The 24,275-nt window shown below is 38.6% G+C and overlaps 1 protein-coding gene across 6 annotated transcripts in view; it reads left to right on the plus strand.

Annotated features, from left to right (window-relative positions):
- ARHGAP21 (Rho GTPase activating protein 21) overlaps nt 1–24,275 on the plus strand; it is a 115,423-nt gene that overhangs the window by 36,292 nt on the left and 54,856 nt on the right. For all 6 annotated transcript variants that reach the window (XM_065050759.1, XM_065050761.1, XM_065050757.1 and 3 more), the window contains 2 exons: nt 11,490–11,672; nt 18,230–18,254. In XM_065050759.1, coding sequence (XP_064906831.1) covers nt 11,490–11,672; nt 18,230–18,254 — 208 coding nt within the window. Of the gene's footprint in view, nt 1–11,489; nt 11,673–18,229; nt 18,255–24,275 lie in introns of those variants that run through there.

Genomic DNA, 24,275 nt, shown 5'->3' on the forward strand with positions numbered 1-24,275 from the left:
GAGGAAATATGCAGATCATGTATGATTGCTTCATAAGTCAGTGTTCAGAAGCTTCTGGATTTGCAGCTAAACTGAAGATCCTGTAGACAACTTTCTCCTCTTTATCCTCTTAGAGATATCTCATCTCTGGGCATAAAGATTTAAGTTTTTTTCAGGTTAATGACTTCACAGTCCTTTTAAAGCATCTTCCTGTGCATGCTATCTTGGTAAATGGGGTTCTTAACTGAAAAAGCTGCTTTTCTTTCTCCATACATGCAAAATGGATTATAAATTTAGGCTTTTGAAATAATTTAACTTACAATGCATTAATTTGCACATTATATAGTATGTTCAAATTAATTATCTTGAAACATGGGTTATATTTAAGTGGTGAGTTTTTCTGCAGGATTTTATTATAGTCTCTGTATTAGAAAGCTTTAACACTGAGTAGCTCAAGCTGTATAGAGGGTTTTTTTGAGGAGGGAAGCTATATGTGTGGGTATGTAAAGAATCCTGATGCATTTTGTAGTGGTCCAAGCCATGTTCTCTCCATTACACTTCTTAAGAACTTAAGTCTTGAAATGCATAGTTCTTAAGTCAGTTGTTTTTAAAACTCTCTCCATATGTCCAGGTAAATCCTTGGCAGAGTCGAGACTCTGGAATAACGGCTCACTTGCAATAACCTTGTTTTTAGGGTGATAGTTTGGATTTGGATGTTGAGGGTCAATTCCGTGATCTTCAAAAGTGTTCCTTTTGGCTTTGGGCAGGTCAGCGACATTTCTGTTGTTCATGAAATAAAATCTTAAGTATAGCTGCAGTATTGCAGAACTGAATGATCTTAACAGCTTGAATTATCAGCAGGTACGATGATGCGTTTATGCAGATGAAGTGCTGTGGCTAGTCCTCAAATGGTTTTCTTGTTTGTAGAACAGGAATGAGCATATTCTGTTTACATTGAACAGTTCAGTAACTTCAATAAGATCAGATCAGCCTCATACACAGTGCACTTGCTCTATCAAATGTAGGTATTTGTGTCCCACTGCTGAGCCCACAAAGTAAAGCCCCTACTCAGCATTGTAGCTACATCGTGGAGTAGCCCAGTCCAAGCACAGAGTTTTGCTGCAGGGACAAAGGCTGTGGAAAAGCAGGTGCTCTCTTGGATGGTTTGGCCAGCTTAAACTATGTCACTTGCAGAGTTGATAATATTTTTGAACCAAGACATAGCCTCTGGCTACAGAGGCAAGGAACAATATGAACTGGAGAAAATGAGTAGGTCGTTTCAGAGCTGACATTAGTTTAAAACTGTGGTACCTCTGGTTATTGAAATGGGGTCTGTGCAGGTCAGGCTTTACACTGTGTGGTGATCTTGTTTTTCTTAATGGCTTCTGCAAAGCTATCTTGTGTGTGTAAATAGGTATGTTAAAGTGTAGTAGAAGTTATCTGGTCTGTTGTGTGCTTGGTAAAGTCCACATTATTCTTGAAAGCAAAAGAGCAGTTTCATTGAAACTAGCTCCTATTTTTGCAGCAGTGTACTTATCTGGGGACATTGGCCATGTTTCTTATTGTTCTCTCCCCATTTGTAGGAAGCAGAGTGGGTCATGGGGTGGCTTCTATTCCTGGGTCTATCAAAAAGTTCCCATAGGCTGGAAGAAGCAATGTAAGGCAGTGCTTGACAGATGGTGACTCTGTGCAAACCACTATTTATCACTTTGGTTAGACTGCTGAGAAGGTTCTTCTGTCAAGCATGGGGTAACTTCAAACAGTGCTTCAATGCTGAGGGGCAGAGGCGTGCTTTCTTGTCTCCTGTCTCTGATATTTCCAGATCAGACTGTAAGGTGAGGACAAAGCATTTCCTATTCTTAACAAGCAGCGACAGAACAAGCAGAGAAGTAAAAGCTTCAATTTAGCTAAATTAAGATCACATGACATTTTGCTGTTATGCTACCAGCCCTGCAGATGTTTCCTTTCTTTCCAGTTTAAGGATGTAGCTGTTAAGAGGGGAGGCTCTTGCTAATGAGCCTATAAGAAAACAAGGAAGCTCTTGATTTCTTTTTGTTGTTTTTCTGACTAAATTTAATACTATGAACTGTGTGGTCTTTATTGTAAATAGTAAATGCAAGATAAAAACAAAAATATATGGTGTAAATAGTTTGCATCTCTGTCCTATGAAGTCCTTATACTTTTTTACTCTTTCTTGGTGGTGTTGCTTGAAATTGGCTGTTACTTTGTGGAAGTATATGGCATGATCTAAACTGAAGTACACTTAATTAGCTTTGAAAAGAATCTTGGTAAAGTAGTGCAATATTTGGATGTAGACAAGCTGCTACAAATATATGTCTATCTATGCACACATGCACAAAATAGTATACTTTTTGTATTTATGCATATAAAAATACAGATATTCATATGGTAGATTAGGATTGTTGTAATGATTTGAAGTATGCTAAACTTGCTATTAGCTGGTATTTAAAGGAGATCTGATAAGCCGTTTTATGTATACATCTGGATAATTTGGGGATTAGGTGCTCAGGCTGGAGAAGTCTGTTTGAGCTGTAGAGCGCAGGCCGGATCATGCTAGACCTCATCTTGTTCTTGGTGAAGTTAAGAGCATAGTGCAAAAAGTCCCAGGTATCAGAACTACTATGTAAGAAAACCAGAGCTTGCTCTGTGTAAAAGAAGCTGTTTCAAGTCCAACCAGATTTAGTAGATCAGGATTCTCCCTGCTTTGAAGAACAACTCTTTCTGATCTCTCCTGGCCTGAGAAGCTGCACGCTCCTTTCAGTCAAGCAAGTATGTCCAGCTAGGCTCTGTTTAGAGCCAGTTGGTGTCACTGTGTTTAATCCAAAGCCAGGGAAACTGAACAATAGTTGAACACACACATGAAGTGGCATTTTTGAGAGAATCCTTTTTCAGACTCTCATGTCACCAAATCCTTGAGTGGTTTGCCAGTGTAAAGCTAGTTATTTGTGTTGTAATGGAGGAACTTGATTTCAAATCAAGATGGAACTTTTCAAGTACAGGCTTCCTCTAACCCTTCTTGCTTTTCTGTATTTGTGTTTGGGGGAAAAATGCAATATAAATGTGTGAGTGTTTTAATGTGAGGAAGGAAAGTAAAGGTTGCTGTAGATATCCATCAGCTTTGCTTTTCAGGTCCTCTGGAGTAGTGATGAGACTGACATGAGCACTAACTGCTGTGCTTTACAAAGCAGCCTTTCATGAACAGAGCAGCACATTAAGGAAAGTTTAAGCTGTGCAATAAACTGCATGTGTGGAGGTTTTTGTTTACTTTCTTCGTGTGCCTTGACCTTTTTGAGAACTGAAATCCTTTATCTTGAAAATACCATTTCTCCTTTTGAATGATTGTGTTTGCTATAATAGTAGTTATAGAAGTACACAGAAACACATTTCTCCCTGTCCTCCTCCTTCCACCACCAAGCCAGCTCTGCAGCCTGCCTGGTGCATGGCAGTGATGCTCGTCTCCTTCCCTGGGCCTGCAGCCATCTGCTGTGCTGGCACAGACACTTGGCTTTGGAAAGGTTGCAGATTTCCCACTTTGTACCTTTGGAGTAGTCCTATATCACTCTGTTAAGCCTTTCTCCTTACCTGGGCTTGATTTGAGGGCATGTTTTATGTATTTTATTGAATGGGTTATTCAATTATGCGATGCATTTCGTAATCTGCATCGGTGTCCTCACTGATCTCTGCTGCAGGCAGGCAGCTGCTGCCTTCGTAATTGAATTAAAATCGTATTCTGGGCTTGTATTCTATCTGGGTGGGACTCACACTCCTAAAAGAAAGTGGTAGGTTTGCTGCCAGGACCATCTCCTAGCAAATACCTAAATTAAGTTTGGTTAGTGCCCTGCAAAGGACATGTTGCTGTGGCCATGTGGCCTTAGTGCTGTGACAGTGCATCGAAATGGTAAAAAGAGGTCTGCTGTGAGGGAAACACCAAGGCCTGTGGTCACTCCATGGAGTGACATTCACATATTTACTGCCCCGCCCTTGCTCCGAAATCTCTTGGCTGGTTATGGCCATCAGCAAGATCCATCAGGGAGCTGAGTGTGGGCGAGATGCGCAGAGATCTCTTGCACAGCCTAGCTGAGCAGCAAACATGAGAAATTACATTGCCCATCCTCACCTTCAGTCTTATGGCAATTGCTAATAATTTATTTCTGTTTCCCTGTTGTTTGATATTGAAACCATTCATTGTAGTAACTTTCTATCTGGATCTATTTGGATCTTGTTGTGGAGACCTAGTTGAGTTCTTCAGTTTGTTTATCTTTATTACCTTTTCCAGTTACTGAAAGCCCCTCTGCTGCAAATCAAGAGAAATGTTAGTTTTGAGGAGTCTCAGCAAATGTCCTGCACTTCACATAGGCATACCCACCCCTTCAGAGGTGAACGGGAGCCCTGGCAACCCTGAGAGCTGACACTTTCCCTGAGTTTTGGAGTTAGAGAAGTGTTCTTCTGGAGACTGATCTTTCATTCACCCCTACCTTCATTAAGAGCTGCTGCATGGAAGAACTGTGCCTCCCCATTCGAAAAGCAAACTGTCTTCTGCTGTTAGCGCTTGCCCCGGAGAGGGGCCCTGACTGGGCCAGTTGTATCAGTCTGTGTTGAATGCCATCTACTGATCCTTGTATGTGTGAGGACTCATCCTTCACTTATCTCCACATCTTGTCTTTCTCTTGTGGTGAGAGTGGTTCTGCAGCGGTTTGATCTTCTGCGTTTTGAGGGAAAAGTCCAGTGGAGTTGATAGAGCATGTATATAGATGTAGTTAATTCATGTTTGTTATATATCTGCCCTGAGCTTAAATCTGTACATAAAGAGTGATTAGCAATTATATATATATTTTTTAACCTTGGTGCTTGTTTAGTGTGAAGGGCACTTTGTGGCAGCATGCAAAAATAAATGCTCCAGTTTGACAGTCAAAATACTGAAATGTTTGGGATTATTTGTTAATAAACCATATAGGCTAATTTTGGAGTTAGTAAAAAAGGGATAGCTTCTTTGAGTGACTGGTATTATGCATGCACTGCTGCAAATACCTGATACTTTTGGAATTTGGCTTAAAGTTTCTTAGCAACTCTTGTACACATTTAAATATGTAAAATATTTAAATATGTACAAGATTTAAATAGATTTAAATAGATATGTAAAAGATTTAAATTAAATATTTAATTGATGTTTTTCTCCCCCCTCCCCTTCCTTTTGGTAAATTCTAGGTGTGCCTTTTTAATTGTTTCTTATAATGTCAACTAGCATCCAAGGTGATACATCTAGAATTTTTATAGGTTTCTGTTTATCCCACCAATCTGGGAGACTGATTTCTGACCATCAGCATGGGTTTGGTGGTACTGATGGCTACACCTTGTAGGACAGAGAATGATCTAAGAGAGCTCTGTGGAAAAGACACTTCCAGTACGTTTACTGCCATGTTATACTGCCTGCCTGAATTTCTGTCTTCCACAACATCCTTCCTGCCTATTCATGGGAAGACCACAACATTTTGTTGTGTATGAAAATCAGAAGTTTGAACAAGCAGATATTTGACATGGAGGCCAAAAATTGTTATGTAGGTGTTGGGTTTTCTGCATTCCAGTATTCTTTCTTATCTCTTTGCTGGGATTTTTTCAGTAAGAGATGAACATGTTGCTGAGGCTGAAAGTCATGGAACTAATTTAAATGTTTGGTTTGAGGACAAAGCTGTGTCCCGGATACCTGGAGGATGGATTCGCTTAAGGTGTCACCTTTGTGTTAGTAATTACTTTCCTTTGACTAGGAATGGCTTACTTCTGTGGAAGATGGTATTTTTACGTTCCAGTCTGATTTAAAGACATTAGAAATGTCTTATCTGGCTTGAGAGTGTTTCAGTGTGTGATCATAGTATTTGTCTTTGTAAATGTGATCTATCTCACCTGAAATGTTTGATTTGTGAGCTTGAGGAGAACTGAAAGGAAAAGATGCAATTTGCACCTGGTGTGTCTGATGCTACTTGTGATGTGCTACTAAGATCAAACATTGTCTGGCTTCATCTGAGCGCTGGATATACCATCCTGTACTCCAAAAGAGGATGGAGATAATACATCTCAAAGGTTGTATAACCTTTTCTCTGGCTGCCTTAAAGTTCTGACTGTCTTAGGTGTTTCAGAGGAAGTATTACATGTTTTAAGAGCATGGAAGAGCAGTATGTTTTGGAGGATTTGTGTTTGTTTTTTGTCATGTTGGAGGACCGGGGAACTTTGCATTCTCCAGTACATTGTATTTTGCTCTCCCCATGTCAACTTGTATGCAGGCCTGTGACCACAGGAGGAAATTGCAAGGGTCAAGGAGATGTTCTCTTCTAGGCATGGTATGTTTCTTTGCTTTGTCGTTGCTGATCAGACAGGTGGACCAAAAAAAGTAGAAGTAGTTGTTAAGGGATATATTCTTTATTGCTTCATTTGACTTTTTGTCGGCTTCTAGCAAAGCGATTTGAAGTTGATTTGAAGTATGGTTGAGATTAAATGGGTCGGTGGCTTGTTATAACTTTATTTGAAAGTCATCTGATTGTTAGAGAAAGAAAGGCTGACTTGCAGTGAAACCTGCTGTTGTTCTGCAGATAACAGTGTTTTCTTGCCCATATTGGCAGTTTATTTTTCTTCTGTTCTGTAGCCTTAGCAAGAAAGGACCTTTTCTTTCACCGTTACCTTTTTAAAGGACCTTATACTTTGTCACACAAAATAATACTGTTAGCAAAGATTGATTTTTTTATTTCTTTCTTTTTTTTTTTTTTTTAATCTGAAATTGCAGATTTATCAGGGCATTTGGCTAAGTGATAGCTATTTGGGTACAAAAACTAGGGAAAAGAAATTATCTGATACAAGAAATATCAATTGTTTTCAAATGAGCGCCACATATATTATAGCGTTTGGAATATCCTGTTCCTGTCCTGGGGTGATTTTGGGGATTAATAACCACAGTCAAGATCCTTTTTGCCTCTGGCTTATGTCATTAGTGACCAAAACAAACAATATGATGGCTGTTGAATCAGTAAAATAAGGTGACATTAGTCCATTTTTCTCTTCAGCATATGTCCCTCTAGCAGAATTGCTATTTCAGGTGTCCTGTTTCTTGGAACATTAGTGCTAAATGGGGTTGAAGCAGGCCCTGATTAGCGCACGTTGTTTTCATGCTGGTGTTGACCTCATTGGTCTGGTGGGGTTTTGTCTTTGTGTGTTGTGGTGATGTAGTGGTTTGGTTTTTTTGTTTGGTTGTTTTTTTCCTTCCTCTCTTTAATACAGATTTAGGTTCCAGAAAATGTGGTTCGGGTAACACACAATGAGGCTTCCACTTAATTTATTCTGACGTTTCTAAATGTTAAAACATGAAAAAGGTTTAAAAATCAGTGTAGTGTAAGTCTGGATGCAGGTCCCAAGTGTCTTGAGAAGTAACTTTGAACTTGTGTACTGAACACGAAGATGAAATACAGATGAAAACGGACTACTTGCACCAACTTTAAAAGGTCTTCAATGATTTTTTTAGGGATTGATAGTGCGATATATCAGTTATGTCTTGTGTTCTCTATTATTCATCTATGAAAACAGTATTCAGAACTCAGAGTATACTTATTTATCTGATTAGATAGTCAAGATAACAATTGTTTATTGATAGCTGGTATTGCAGTTACCTAAGGGTCACTTAAGGATTTTTAGCATCCTCTATGTAATTCTCTCTGTAAATTGTTCAGAAGCTGAAAAATGAGAGGGGTGTTGCAGAGCATGCAAGCTGGGTGTGTTCACCTTTTTTTTAGGCTGATATAAGGGGAAAGTACTGATTTGAGATTTACTTTTATTTGTAAATAGTATCATTTACAAACATCAGTGTTACTTACTGATTTTACATAATTCTGTTACTGTGTGTTAATCTCCCAGTGATTCATGTAGTCCGATTTTTCATGAATGCTTTAATTGCTCAGAAAAAAGGGTTAAATACAATATTCAAAACAGTTTCCATTTTACAATCCACTTAAGCATCTGTTATATGTCTTTGTAATTGCATATAACAGGAAACGATGCTTTGAGATACTTTGTGCATAAACCTTGTATGAAGAAATCCTGAGGGAGATGATGCTTGAATCATTTTTAGTAGCCTGGGATTCTTCAGGCCTTGAACTTGACTGTATGCATTCTGACTCTGAGCATGGAATCTGTAGAGGAACAAACATACAGATGTTCAGGATGGAATATGGCATAATAATCTTCATTTTATTTGATTTTTAAATAAAATCTAGTATTCACTTTTCATCCTCTTGAAATGCAAATGAATCTACCCTGAAGACAAATCACCTGAAGGACATGAGATATTTATGTATTCATAACTTGATTGCTATCACTTTTGGCTTGCAAGGAAAACCATGGAGGAACTCTGCCTTCAGTAACATATTCTTGCCTATGCTAAACATCATCTGTTTCTTGCTTGCTGTCTTGCATCCTTGTTTGTGTTTTCAAAAACTTCACTTGTTCCTCTTTAAAGCCTTCTCTGGCAAGCGATATTCTGGTGGGTGTGCTGTGTTTGGAAATGTCACAGGGTGACTCAACAGATGTTGACTCTTTTCTTTATAATTCAGATTTTTTTCTTATTCATAGTGGTGGCTGAAAGTTTCCATTACTGAACGTGTTTTACATTTATTATTAATGTTGGCTTTTTCTGTTGCCCTTTTGGCAGACCTCACAGGGGTCCAAGGGTGGCATGAAGATAACCTTTCACTTCTGGCATGCTCCTTCCAGTAATGATGGTTTGACTGGGGAGTACTGTTGTTTACGAACAGCTGCTACTTCAGCCACTTCCATTAATGCTATAAGTTTATGTGAAATTACAAGGAAACTAGAGGTTTTTTCCTGGCTATAGTCAAGTGCTTCCACTTCTCAGACCTGGTGAAGTTCTGTATGGCTGGATTTTGAGCTGAGGTTACAGTGTATAACTATATGTGAACTTCAGTGATCAGTTGTTATAGATACTAAAATTATCTTTTGGCTAATTAAGGAGGTTTTTGTCAGAAAAAAGATTCAAGTGTAGTGTAGGCTTCTGTTCAAGCATAGTGTAGGCTTCTGTTTTTCAGTGCTACATTTAAGCTTGCTGTAACATGTCCATAACGATAGGTATTTGCTTATTAAAATTTTTTGACCTTGTGTGACACAGTTGTTTACGATTGTTCAAAACTTCTGTATCAAGTGTTGCCTATAAAAAATTGAGAGGAGAAACAAAAGGCTGCAAGGGAATGTTAACTAGATGGATTACTGCCTGTCACTTAATGGAGGAAATCACTGTCATTTTTCAGAGGCCAGTGATATTTTTTTTATTAGGAGTGATTTCTTTTGCCAGTTTACTAGATCAAAATGTTCTTACTGGCTCTGGTTTCTGCTCGTGTCATGAGATTGAAAGACTGAGATGGAACATTTATTTGTGCACAACTGAAAAAAATGCTGTCATGTTCAGAAGCTGAACAGATTGGTGGGGAGAACCTCAGTGACAAACCTCATCCTTAGTCTAAACCAGGGGTGTCAAACTCACTTTCACCGGGGGTCACATCAGCCTCACAGTTGCCTTCAAAGGAATGAATGTAATTTTAGGACTGTATAAACGTAGGAGTAGTTACGTTTGGCTCTTTGAAGGCAACCGTGAGGCTGATGTGGCCCCCGGTGAAAGTGAGTTTGACATTCCTGGGCTAAAGGATTATGTAACTTTTACCTTAATCTTTGCATTGCTTGAACTTCAGGTTAAAGCCATTAATCTTGGCAGTTCTACAGTTCTCACTAATTTTTCATTTGTTAGTCATCTAATTGCACAGTGTTTTTAGTTTCACACTAACAATTTAAAACATGAATGAAGATAATAGATGAGGACAGACTAGGCTGAGATCAAGTCCTTTGTATTTATTGTTCTTTCTGAAATCTGCTGATAATCCTTCCAGGCTTTTCAGAGGAGCAGGGTACTGTTGGGCTGTGCTGGGTTCTTTGCATTTTCTGGTTCCAGCAGTGGTTCCATTTCCTGGCTTGGTTGTGGCACCAAGACCTGTCTCCATTTGTATGTTTTTCCTTGATGAAGAAGAGGTTGTTGGAGGTAGGGCAGCTGGTCTTTGAAGCACTGGCTGGTATTTCCTTGTTCTCCCTGTTGCACATACCAGGATGTGGATTTCTGAGGACAAATGTGTGCAGGAATGTGTTGTGTTCTACATATCTGAATTCAGAATGTTGTTTGGTGGGTTAACTATCTTGCTACACAGATGCAACATTTTCCTTATGGTAATACGTGTTGCTGTCAGTGTGGTTAGAGTAGAAATCCTTCGTCTTCTCTATAGATATTGACTGGAGTTGGCTGGGTCCACCTTGGTGTTAAGCAGTGCAGCTTGACATCCCAGCTACAAGGCTTGAAGTAAAAGGGGTAAAACCAAGCAGTAAATTCTGACACGTATCAGCCAGTTGCTGAACCACAGCGGCAGAGCTACAGAAGGACAAGAAGACTATTATTTCTGTTTGAATACCCTTTGAATAGGCCATAGGCTCTGGTATCTAGATTTGTTTCACGCATCATTGAACTGGAATATTTAGAGGAAGGTCATGGGGTTTTGCGTGCTTTCTTTGTGTGTCTTCTGCCTTTGGTTTGAAAAATCTATGTGTGGTGTGGCACTCACTTTGAAAATTGAAATGGCAGATTTCATAGAAAGCTGAGAAGATATGTATTTTATAATAATATGATGCTTGAGTCCCAGGTATATAAAGTTACTCTTAAGAAAAAAACCAAGATGTTCTATTTCTGCATGAGATGAGGGATTGCAGTAGGACTGAAAAAGGAAATTAAATCTTTTTACTTGTATATTTAGGATTTGCATACTGAAACATCAGACAATGTAGCTAAGAGCATAAAAAACAAAGATGAGGTCAAAGATATGACTAGAGGAAAAGCATGTCTTGCTGAAGAAGCCAAACCAATTGCACATGTTCTTCACTTCTGTTGTGGTTGTTTTAAGTGAGGAGATGCTAGTTGAGAAAACCATGCCTGTATTATAAGGAAAAGAGGAGTTGGTTTTGTACGTATGTGTGTGAACTATGGGCACCCAGAAATGGGGTCTCAGAAGGCACAAAGCATCCTTGTGTTTGTATCAAAGTACAGTAGGAAGCAAATAAAACATGCAAACTGTGTATATTTCCTGTGGTTAATATGAGCCTTTTGCTGTTGTACATTGACCTCCTTAATATCTAACTTAATTTAAAATTTAAGAATAATTCTGTATGTGATGTGACCAGAAGCGTAATGCTGTATGGGATGCTAATTTACAATGCGTATTTATTTTTAAAATGTTAGTGATCATCAAGTTATTTTAGTTAGGGGAGGGAAAAATTACATTTTTAAGTGCACAGGAATGGTTTGGTGGTGGTTTTTTGTGTGTGGGGGGGTTGGTTTGTTTTTTGTGGTGCTTTTTTTCTTTAAATCTAAATTATAAATTCTATATGTGTCTCTTTTATTTTAGGCATCAAAAAATAAAGATGGAAAAGAGCAGAGTGAAGTTATATCACCATCCGAGGAAGAAGAAACTTTCTCTTGGCCTGGTCCCAAAACTGTCAAGCTAAGGAGGACATCTCAGGGTTTTGGCTTCACTTTAAGACACTTCATAGTTTACCCTCCAGAATCTGCAGTTCAGTTTTCTTTTAAAGTAAGTGAAATTGATGATGAATCACTTACATATAGCTTTATTATACCTTTTAGGGTCAAAAATCGAGTTTGCTTGAAAGTAAATGTATGTATGTCTTAGACAGATGAAAGATCGCATGTGTGTAAGGTGGGTGGGCTCACTTGATTGCATTGTTTGATAGCACTGGTCTAGTCCAATACAGAGGAATAGACTGAGTAGAAGCTCACCTGAGTTAAAAATACTTGTTGCTGTAGCTAAATGCAGTGGTTATTGCAGAATATGGAAATACAGTTGTTTTTTTTATGTTTTACCCAAAGCCAGTGCCAAAATCTGTACACCTTTTAAAAGTGTAGACTTTAAGGGTAAGAGGCTTGGGGTTTTCTTTTTTGTTGTGGTTGATTCGTTTGTTTGACACCCACTCCCCCAGTGAAATTTGTCATACCATTATACTAACACAGTAACCTGGAAAAACCACAGTTTGTAACTGAGTATTGTAAACTTAACTTGAGAAAGACAGGTTGTGTTTCTCTGTTATGTTCTTTCTGCTGAAAAGAAGAACAATCTGCAATTCCCTGTTAGTCAATAGAGAAGTATATATAGGCATATGTTAAAAGACAACTTTCTTAAATAAAGTGTCAAAGTATTGTACTTTTTTTTGTTTAAAACAAGTAGTTCTAAATGTCAGGTAGCCATTAATAATTGCTCAAGGAGTGTTAAGTATTCTTCTATGTGACTGAACCTTTTGAAAATTGCTATAGTACCTCGTGTTGCGAAAAAGTCCATTTAATATTGATTCAAATCTGAACATCAAGAAAGTGTTTTCCCTAGTATGTTCAACTAACATTTGCTCATTTTAAAGTAATCAAGTATGCAAATTCTCGCAATCCATGCCACCTCTCAGTTTCGCTTTTGCTTTTCCAGTTCAGCAAAATAATAGATTCTTACTGAGGTGAGGAATGGGTATTGAAGCTTCCCACTCTTTCCAGATAGCTGGTTGAGTCGTGTCTCTGCAGGAGTGTTTTGTTCAAGTTAGCTTTTTTGCTAACTTTTTTGTCCGTGGTGGCTCTAAGATTTATTTTGAAGTAGGAAAAGCTTTGCAGGAGGAAGTTGGCACATTTTCCCAGTTGACATCAGCTATTCAGCCTGCACTTAAGTGCCCAAATTTTTTCCCCTTGACATGGAGTCACTGAAGCTAACTGTGAGACTGTTAGCAGGATCAGGAGATCCCAACATTTCTGTCCTTTAACATGGGTTATAGACAGTCAGCCAAGAGCAGTGTCTGGTGGAATTCCAATGTGAAACAGAGGAAGGAGGGTGGGGAAGACTCCGCTGAGCAGAACAAATTATGTGTGCTTGTTAGCACCTCCCAACAACAATCCCTGTTCAAGTTGAGAGTGAAAATAAGCAGCCCGAGCAGGATGAATCTCCTTAACTAAGAAGTGACTGGATAGTTTTTGTTTCCTGTAGATATCACTAGATCTCTCTGAGGATGACGATACCTTTTTTGCATGCAGGAGACAAGCACGAGGAAGGACATAAATCTAAAAATGAAAAAAAAAAAAAAGGCATGTAACCCCTTCACCTCTCATTCATTTCAGATAGTTTCAGAGGGAGACCCAAGCAGTATGTAGTGAGCCTGATACCTGTAAATCTTGGAGTGTCTTGAAGTTCTACCTGCCTCTTTTTCTGCAAGAGAGGTCTTATCCTGTTTCATTCTCAGTTTCTTCCCTGATATGTCAGAATCTTGTTAACTTACTCCTATTCCTGCCTGGGTTTTGGAAAGGAAATAATGAGGTTATTGGATACTTGTAATACCTTTCATCAGGGATTCAATTGCCTCTAAGGATGGTAAGGTTCATTTGATCACTACTTCTGTAAACTAATCTGAGCTGTTATATTCTCACTTATTCCTTTTAATGTCCATGAGATAGTAGTAAAAAAAGGAGAGATCTTAAAAATTATTACTCCTGGGTGTTCACAAAGTGGCTTTTAAAGAAGTCTGTGAACCCACATTATGCAAAGAATGAAACTTACATGTTGTCACCCTGACTCTAATATGAGGCTAATGGGATTTCTGTGCTGTTCTTATCTGACCAAAGTTCATATTGGTTACCAGCTAGCTGCAACCTCTGTCATTGATTCTAAGCTCAAGTATCATTCTGCTGTCTTTCCTCATTGATCAAAATTTTAAGGGCCTTGGAAGGGGTGAGGCTTTTGCTTTTGTACGCCTTAGGGGTAATATAATAGTGATAATGAGGATTTGGTTTTCTGACTATATTGAATCTTGTAGTAGCCTTGTCCCTTCTTCACACTTGAGAACACAGAAAGTTATTTGCCTCTGGCATAAGGTGGAGGTTACAGCTAGAACTTAAAAGATGCCATTGACTTAACAGCCAGAGTCACTCAATCCAATGCTAGTTTCTTGTAGCCACTGTTACCACAGATGTCAACCTGATGCTGTCACAGAGGTCTTCTTTTAACCTAGGGAAGGCTTTGCATTCTGGCTCATTTGATTGTTTTCAAGATCTCCAGATCTCTAGATATTTCAAGATCTCAGAATCTTAATGCAAGTCAACATAAACTGGTAGAGGCAGTAAAGAGAAAGAAAAACATCTTCAGTTAATCTTTCCCCTTTCTTTGTGAATTTCTTCTTTTAATACCCATTCTTTGTTCTAATTCAGAAAAACTTAGTGAAAATTTCGCCATTCTAAGTTCTGCTCCTGGTTGCTTGCAGTTTGTAGGTGTTTGAAAATCTGTTGACAGGTCAGATAGAGTTCTTTGGGGAGGACAAGACTCCTCACATGGGCTGAACACTAGGCATTGCTGGGACAGAGAACATAATGCTTGTAGGCTACAGGGTAGGGTAAAGATCACAGCACAGCGGGATAGTTGGGAATACACAGATAGATGGGAATGCCAAGAAAAGCTTCCTATGGGCTGGAGAAGGCTGCAACTTGTGAAGGCATTGAGATGAACTTTCTTGGAAGCAAAGAATTCCACCCCAAAGGATTTTACAAGAATCTGTAACAATCTCTTCTCTGCCTAGATGTATCTGAGGTGTTGCGGTTCTATTTAAATTTAAGAAGTGTTATAGTTGTTAAGTAGATAAAACCTTTGTTCAGTTGAAAAGCCATTTTGTTTTTTCAGTTGTCCTGGGGAGCTCGCTACAAGGAAGAGGTGTAGGCAGATCTGCCTCAAAGCTCTGGCTGACTGGGAGTCCCAAAATACACTTGTCTTTAATATATTAACCCTAGTAGTACCTGCCTTAACATCAGTCATTATTGGGTTTTTGTTTGTTGTTTTGTTTTGGGGGGTGCACCTTCTCTCAGTATATCACAGACCGGAGGCACACCTTACCCTTGCTGTTCAATAAGGGAGGAGCTGTGAGGCTTCTCCTCCTGTTACTCAGCAAGTGCAAAGTACCAGCCTAACAGAATGAGGGTCGGTTGTGCAGAAGCAAAGTCCAGTGTGCCGTCAAGCACATGAAGTTCTATCTATCTGGTGCATCTCATGGTTGTCTCTAAATGTTGCAGAACTTCATCAAAGGTTTCTTTTGTTTCAGTGCTAATTAGAAAAACTCAACAGTGCAAAACTTTTATTTTTAATGATACTACTGATTCTTTTTTTTCTTGAAAAGAACAAACTGTTCAAAACCTGAGGGTTTGGTGAGGGTGAACTCTAGATGCACATATTTCTACCCTTACCTGTACAAAGGTGACGGTCTGCCTTTTATAGACTTCCACTGTCATCAGTGTGAAATTACAATTCCTGGTCAGATAAGCCCAACCAGTGCTCCAGCTGGCACAGTGGTTCACCTGCCTTAGATGTGGATCGTGCTTGTGCAACATCTGAATGAGCAGGGTGAGTTGCAAGAGTAAAACTTGATACCCTCGTGACAAGGTGACAGTTACCTGCACAACTGCACATGAATGGCATCCATAAAGCTTTGTTTTCTCCATTTACATCTGACTGGAAAATAGGCCTTTCTTGCTGTCCTTTAAATGTTTGAACATGTTTGATTGTAATTAATTCAGGTAAGTGTCTGCATATTTTGCAGAGACAGTAGTACATGATATTTAATGTATTTATATATTATATATTTTTATATTTATATAACATTCAGCGTGTAAATAGTACTTCAGGTATAGGTCAAATTCATGATATTGTGCTAAGTTCTAGTATCTTTACATGGTTCCTGCACAAAACAGCTAATTAACTACAAATCGAGGGACTCTTTCTCATTGTAATTGTTATGAATTAACTAATTTATAAACATTATGATGGGGAAAGGTTATGGAAGAAAGTGTTATTTGGTAGGTCTGTTGGGAGGGACAGCCCTGTGTGAAGGACAGTGTGAAAGATGATCTTGTGAACCTGAGATTGCAGTTGAACACATCTCATTTTGGCAGAAGTACTTGGCTGCGCTTGTTTGGGGCCACACACCAAACTAGGAGTAGCTGCACATTCAGGAATAACCCATTGTGTATCCTCTTTGCTTCCCAAGCTTCTTTTCACTTAAAGTGAATAGCGAGTGTGTGGAAGATTCCTTAAGCTAGCATTGCAAAAACCCTATGCGAAATTATGCTTTTAACAAAAGATGTTTATTAGGACTTGTTAGTTAGCAACATGCTTCTGTTTGCATGTGAAGTTCATTCTCCAAGTTCTGTCAGTCCGCGAAGCAAGTAAGTGATAAAAGAAAATCTTACCTGTAGTTATGGCAGCAACAGACAATAACATCTTGCAGTGTGTAAGAGGTAAATGTAGGAGGGAAAGCTAATTCAAAAAAATTTGCGTTATAAAGCGTTCTGTTTTTCAAGGGGTGAGCTCTTTGGCTTGGTACCATGAAAAACTAATATTTTGCAGCTGTCTTTTTATAACAGAGCTCTGCATACTCAGTGACAAACTGACGAACTCACTGCAGTGTTTCATAAAAGATGGCAATTCTGTATTAGTTAACTTTTCACTTCCATAATTTCTTTGTTTTACAGCCTCAAACCAGGTACCCTGCCCTACATGGGACCCACATTTTCCAGTCTATGAGCTCTAATATTCAAAGTCCTAAAGATGGTTTTTCAATTGATAGATTGGATGGCGAATAGAGACATGCAGATGTTAGCCTTGTCTAATTCTTCACTGCTGTTCTTTTGGGTGATCATAGTTCAAAACCAACTGGCTGTTACAGGAATTCAGGACATATAATGACAAATTCTGACAGTACTTGTCTACTAGTGTGGTATTTTTGCTGAAGTACAGAGCAGACAGGGCCATCCAGGTTACGGATATACTGTTTGCTGCTCTCAGAGTTTGGGTGGTAATGGTAATTATCATGGCTTTATAAAAGTAGAATGAGTTCCAGATCTCTGTTAACTTGGTGTTTGGGGGGGCGGTTCTTCTGTGTGTGGGGGATGGTGGTTTTTTTGTTTGTTTGGGTTTTTGGTTTGTTTTGGGGTGTTTCTTTTGATGCATGTTTGTTTTTTTGGTCTTACTCCCTCTCTTTCTTCAAGACTTCTTGTCTTGAATAGTTTGCTCAGATAAGCGTGCAATTGCTTTGAAAATATTTAGTATGAAAAACATAGTGATTTGTCTTTAAATACAAAAGACCTAGAAATTTTGAATTAATCTGCTTAAAAGTAGGAGGGACTATACACGTGAAAGTTATTTCTGTTATGTCCTTGCTCCTCCTTTCCATCTGGATGAAGTTGTTTTGATTAGCTGAGGTGAATTGTTAGAAATACTTCCCAAATAGGACATACAGACTCAGAAATTGTAATTAGGTTGGGAGCTTATTACTCTGTAAAGTTGCAGTTCAGAAAGAAAGCACGCATTTCCATATTCAAACAATTGTGCTTTTCAAATGGTAGAATTTTGCAGAAGAGATTAGCTGTGATCTTTCAAAAGCCTTTCATTCATATTAAAATATTGACAAGGAAGTACCTTAAGTAATAATTTCTTTTTTTTTTTTTTTAAAGACTGTCAGTGCTACCTGGTAGTTTCATGTGTATATATAGCACAATGAGCACAAGGAGCATCTTTGAGATTGTTACAGAATGCTGTTTGGGGTAGATATTCTTCTCTAGGCAGTAGTACTGAAGGCAAAACAAACTTGACATTTCAGATTTTAGGAAGCATATTCATAGCTTGCTTACAAAATATTTTCTATCTCTCGCATATTATTCAGCTTTGAGTCCTTAGGTGACTGAAGTACAACCTCTCCTGCCTGACTTTCAGCGTGCAAACATGTTTGCAACAACACCCAGTGCAGTATTAAGCTCTGTGGCAGTGTTTTGGCAGTTTTGGCTCATTTATTTTCAGAAAATGCTGTTCATGTTGTTTCTGTGGGGATGTTTCACAGAACTGTGCTTAGTTGTGTTTGGTTTTTTTTTAAAACAGGTATTACACTACATTATCAGAATGAAAGCCTGAATTCTGTAAAGTTGAATATTTGTGAAAGTATGAGATATTAGAATGCAGACTCTAAATCTTGCAAGTTCACTTCAAGTCCTTGTAGCTTGTAGATGCCTATGCATTTTTTTAAAAATGTATTGAATTTTTAATATGCATTCTTTCTTTTTCCTTAGGATGAAGAGAATGGGAATAGACAAGGTATGTCTTTATTCTTTCAGAGATCCAATATGTTGAATATTTCTCTTCAGCTGTGTAACACGCTTTAATAGCTACGCAGGAGTTTGAAATGTAAAATCACTTCAGTGTGACCATCAAGCTCACTGAATTTCATGGCATTGGAGCAAAATAAAGAAAATATGTGTCTTTTAATTTCACTTACTTAGTGCAGGTGTTTGCATGGCTACTAAGTTAGTTAAAACACATGCTGGATCACTTCTGTGCTGTATATATCATCGTGTTAGGTACATGACAAGACAACAAGAAACCAGCTGTGTTACCTTCGAAGTGACAGAGTATCACACTCTCTTGATTTGATCTGCATATAAGACCCACAGTTATCTGTGCAAAGTACTACCATAAATGGTTTGAGTCTCATGGATATATTTATGTACATGCATTTAAAAAAAAGTGCTGTACAATGTCTCTAAGAGCAGCCAGTATTAACTTCAAATTTTGTTGCAGCCTACTCTAGTAAAAGTAACATATAAATATATAAACCTAGTGTTGGTAGTGGTGACAAAGATTATCCACAAAAGTGGTATACAGCCACTTTAAAAAGATCAGAAAGGTTATTCCTATTAGTTTATTTATACTCTTTTTAGTAATTAATAGTACTGATCTAACTTTTGACTACTTTTCATACTTTCGTTTACATTTTAAGAGATCCATGAAACATGTTTCAGCGATGTCAGATAAGGTGTTTGAATAAAATTCCCACACTTGAGAATCACTTGAATAAATCACTTATTTCTAGGTTATGCCTGTCAGTTCCTCTCTGTTATCATAGCTTTCTCCCTCTCACATTGCCCGTGTCTGCTCTCTTTCTTAATGTACCCGTTAACTTATTTTTATTAATTGGTGCTACATCTTATTCCCACTTAATTTAAGATTCTCTTTGGTACTCTGTGCTGCATCTGGCAGTGCAGTGCAGCAGGACAGGCCTGTCAGGAGGCAGGTGCCTTTGCAATGTAGGGTGAATGCTGCTTTTACTGGTGGGTTACAATTCGCTGTACATCGTAGCAGAAAGTTGTACCTGGTTTCAATGTACTTATTAAAGCCTTATTTAGTAGTAAGACAGAGAACATGTCTGAACTTTTGTTTCCTTTTTTTTTTTTTTTTTTGTGTAACTGTGATATTGGAAACATTCTGGGAAATACGAATTTACTTGAACTTTCTTTTTCTCTTGGAAGCAGATGAATTCATCCATTTCATCCTCCTAGTCTTACTCACCTGTTGTCACCTGCTTGTTAAACAGTGAAAAATCAACATCTTCCTATTCCTTGTCACCTCCCATCCACCTCCCCCCTAACTTGCAACCTCCTTTATCTGTTCTGGCATACAAAGAGAACAGGCAAATTCCTTTAGGAAGGGAAAGGAGTCAATCTACCGTGCCAAACCTGTATGGAAGGTACCACTTGAGGTCTAGAGAAAGCAGTTCTGCAGTGTTCTTCTCAAAGGGAGAACTGGATCAGCTAGAGATACAGGCACGGGGCTGTTTATCTAAAATGGTATCTGAGGTCTGTTTTTCAGTAGAGGAACAGCAATAAATGAACATGTATGTGGTTCACTGAGACCTGTGCAGGTGGGAACAAGATTACTTTCTGGAATTCTTTGTGTAGCTACTTGAACTATGAATCATAGCTCAACTATTGCTTATTTATAGCAACGTAGTAGATTGTATGCCTTGAAGTACAGATCAAAGGGCACAAAGTGCTCTGGAAAGATAACGATATTCTCATTAGCAGGAGGGAAGGTTGGACTTGTGTTCCTTCTGGAAAGAGAAGTACTGATGGCTGTGAGGTGGAGGATGTAGGTGTCAGCCAGGTTCTTGTATTATATCTTCAACAATAACAAAATGGGACAAAGTGTGCATGACATTTTTCACCAGTATTGAGTGTGATCCTGGGAGGTGAGGGGGGAGATGAAAAGGTTTCTTATTTCATTGCTACAAGTTGTTTCTGTTTCCAAATGAGGTGAATAGGTGACTTGTGAGGGGAAAAATTATATTTCACTTTTCATGTTCACAAACATCATGTTAATTTAGCAAAAGCAGATATGCTGGAAGTTCTGTCAAGGGTTATCACAAGGATTCTTAAAGTAATTAACTTTGGAAAGTTAAGCTGAGGCCAGCAGCTGCGTGTGGCTGCGGGCTGGGGGGTGCCTCTGTCCCTCAGGAGCCCGAGGATGTTGCGGACAGGGCGAGGTGCTGGTGGGTCGGGCAGAGGAGCCATCTAGTGGCAAGTGTCCTGTCTGTCCCTTCAGACTTGCTTGGAAAACTTGCCTCTCTGAAGCTCTGTCTTAATTAACATTGAAAATATCTTAATGATCAACATTTTTCTTTTGAAGTCTGTAGATGATGATTCACTTAATTCACTTGAGCTTTCCTCTCTCAAAGACTAAGCAGAGGGGATTCAAGCTTTTCATTTTTGTGAAGCAGTGTGTGCCAGTGCAAAATTGTCTTTCTTTTTAATTGATTTTGAGTGAAGATTTCTAATTCCCTGCACTTTCTGCTTTGCCCTTTTCACAGGTTAAACTTACCGTTAAAATTGAGGTTTTTGTCAGGTTGAGCATTTACAGATTTGAGTAGATGATGGTAGAGAAAAGCATCTCTATTACTACTGCCTTTTATTGAAAGTGCTTGAATATTTTTTTCAAAGGAGCTAAGTACCTAATTAAGTCTAGAGGGCAGAAGATAAAAGCATGTACTAGTTTTGATGTATTCTAACAGTGAAAGAAATATTTTTATATGGTTTTATGTTCTGTTATAGAATTGTAGTGCAACTTCTTTTAGTATATATTTCTATCATGCTCCTGGCTTGCATTAAACTTGCTTTGGTAAGCAGTAAAATTTCAAAGCATTTAGAATAAAAGGTAATGCAAATTTGTCCAGGAGAGCTCTAAGCTAAGAATGGTAGAGGAGAGAGATGATGGCCAAGAAGCAAGTGAGGAAAAGGTAGATTGGGTTGTGAAGCAAAGGGGTTAGGAGATACCTGGGGCAAAAGGGAACCACCTCAAGTGCATATAGTGAGGGAATGCCTACATGACAGTATGATGAGAGCTCTCATGCCTTTTTTGAGGGCCTCTTGGAAGCCCCTGTGCACTCACACATGCAGCATGGCGAGCAAGCAGCAGGCACTGGAGGTGTGCGTGTGGTTGCAAGGGTGCAGTCTGGTTGTGGGTCACAGAGATGTGGTGGGGCCAGAGTGCTGCAGGGGGTGGGTGCAGGCACTTTGGGGAGGACAGGCTGGGAGAGCGCAGCGGTCGAGTTGCTGTAAGAGAGCAGCAGGGATGTATGAAGCTCTGGCTTGGGATGGATTGGGAGCCAGTTTGGAGCCGATGGTCAGGATTTGTGGGTTTTGGTGGGTGTCTGCTGCAGACTGCCTGGTTAGAAAGAAGTAGGTGAGGCTTTCTTCAGGCCACTAGTGCAAGCCTCACATGTGCAGGTCCTGGCCCTGGAGGGACATCTCAGCAGATTTACCCTACATATTTTGTAGTTATTATTTGAAAGATTTCTGTTCTTTCCTACTTTTACTGCTCAAGATAAAGATACCTTAGGCTAAGCTATTAAAATGCTCTTCTAACAGCTGCACTTTATCAGAAGATGCACATCTTCCTTGTTGGATTCCTTGGTCAATGACTGGAAACTTGTCAGCTTCTGCTGTTTTCTTGAGTATATCCGTTACACTGACCAACCTATATTAACTTGGAGTATTTAATGTGTTTAAAGAATGGTATACATTAGTATTCTTCCTGTTTCTGGAGTTGCCCTATTTCAAAATTTTATTTAAGAGGTAGCTCACAGGCAGAAGTGTCCCAGAAGAGTATTGTGGACAAGCTGAAAAATACCTATACCTATTAAAAATAGGAATACTTTATGCTAAAAACTTGGACTATCAAGACGTGTTAAGTGGTGCTGGAAAAACGATCTCTGTTACCATGCTGTATCCATGTCCTTTCATTGTGCTTTTAATATGGTGAATATGTTGTTGTCCTACCAAGACTCCTTGAAGCTCTAGTTGGCAAAAAATTTTAGTATGTGTTAAATGGGTTGGTAATTTCTTGTATCTTGTTGTAAAACATGTTTTCCTTCAGAAATACTGAGCTTGTGGATCGATATTAAAATGAAAAATGATAAGCACATAGAAGTAGTCTGAAAGGAATCTCTTTCGTATGAGAACTAAGCAATTTTATGTTCAATACAGTGCCTGGAAATCTAGTATCATTATAATTCTGTCTCATAGTTTTCTAGTATGATGTTCTTGCTTTTCCTGCTTTGTCTCCTATTTCTATATAGAAGTATCTATAGAAACTAGCAGCTTATCTTCTCATAAAAATGAAAGGTAAGTTAGCTACATTGCCGTTTGTCCTTTTCTGTAGAGACTGAGTGTGCACTTTCTAATGAGACTTCAGATATCTGTTGCACTGAGATTTCTAGATAGTTAAATTGTGATCACCAGCCTATTTTTTTAATGTACCTAACAATGGATTAAAGTTTCTACCCTTCAGTTGTCAAATCTAAATAGTTTCAATTACCTGAGCTCCTCCAACTGCTCAAGTCTGATTTGATGTGTAGAACCTTTGGGGGAAGGGTAGAAAAAATGCAGGAAAAGCTATTTATTCCTTGTTGCTGCTTATATAATGCCTCGATTTTTTTTTTTTTTTATTTTTTTTCTTTAAACAGACTGTTGATTTCTGTGATGTGGTTTTGTGTTCTCCCAGGATTTAATTTAATGCCCCACCATCATCATCTATCAGCTAGGTCTGTTATGAAATAAACTAATTGTACCTGTGATGATGGGAACAAGGCAGATAAGGAACAAGAGAATGAATGTGAAAGCAAATGTTTGTAAAGGTCATAGATTGCTGGCATGATAAGGTGTAATAGAGGAATGAAGTATATAACACTAATGCTTTAGCATAGCAAGTGTGATTTAGGGAAGAGTCTGTAGGTTTGCTACAATCAATACAAATTGTATGGCTTTATGCTTATCTAAGAATTAAAGTAAATCCGCTGGACTGTTTAATCATAGGTTAAATTTTAGTCTTGAAAAGGTTTCATTTTAGATTTGAGGGAAATGAATAAAACAGTCATAATATTGGCAAATAATGAAACTGGAAAACACAGAAGTTTTGGGGAGTTCATATTTAAGTCAAAACTGTGTTATATGTTTTCCACAACAATGCCAGATTATTTTTCTCTCCTCCTCCCCCTCCCCGGCCCCCGACAGAGTTGAGGCTGTATTAGTCAAATGGTTTAAGAAAAGAGTAAGTGAAGAAGAAATACCATCTTGGAGTTGCCTAATCAAAATGCCAGAGGTGATTTGAGTAATAACAGAATGTATTTTTCTGTATCACAATGCCAGGTGTTTCTCTGCTACGTGACTCAACAATGCTATTTTACTTGTTATCATCCTCTTTTTAGAGGTTCGTCCTTGGCACTGTATATTGCTTAGTGTCTTTTAGTTAACTTGTGCTTAACAGTGGGTGAAATAAGCTCTGCTGGGGCTGGGCTGGGACCTTTGGGCTCCTTTTCTGCAATGGATTGCCAGTGGACAAATGCTTACTATGTATGAAATTCAGTTTGCAGATTATAAAATCCAGAATGGTCTTTAGTTGGACTCTCTCAGTTAAATGTAATCCTGACAGTTTTGTGATTTATATTAAATTAAATCTCTGTTAGTCAATGTAAGTTCTGCTGTACTTTCAGCAATCTGTTTTTGAGTAGCTTGGGAGATGGTTAGCAGGTTTTTGATTCAGCAGTCGTTTAGAAGCATTTGTCCCACTGAAGCTGTCGAGATTTCTTCTCCCTTTGCCTGAAAGGCATCCCAGGAATCACTGCCACTTGGCATTGTTAAACCAACAGAGTGCAAATGCCTTGAATATCCAAAAGCACACTCGTAGATCTTCGTGTTCAAGAATAACGTTCCTCCCTCTTGAATCAGAGAAAGATGTACAGAAGAGCCTGTCTTAATTTGAGAAGTTTAATTTCACAAGGCTGGT

This window comes from Columba livia, chromosome 2, assembly GCF_036013475.1.
Source record: "Columba livia isolate bColLiv1 breed racing homer chromosome 2, bColLiv1.pat.W.v2, whole genome shotgun sequence".
Classification (NCBI taxonomy): Eukaryota; Metazoa; Chordata; class Aves; order Columbiformes; family Columbidae; genus Columba; species Columba livia.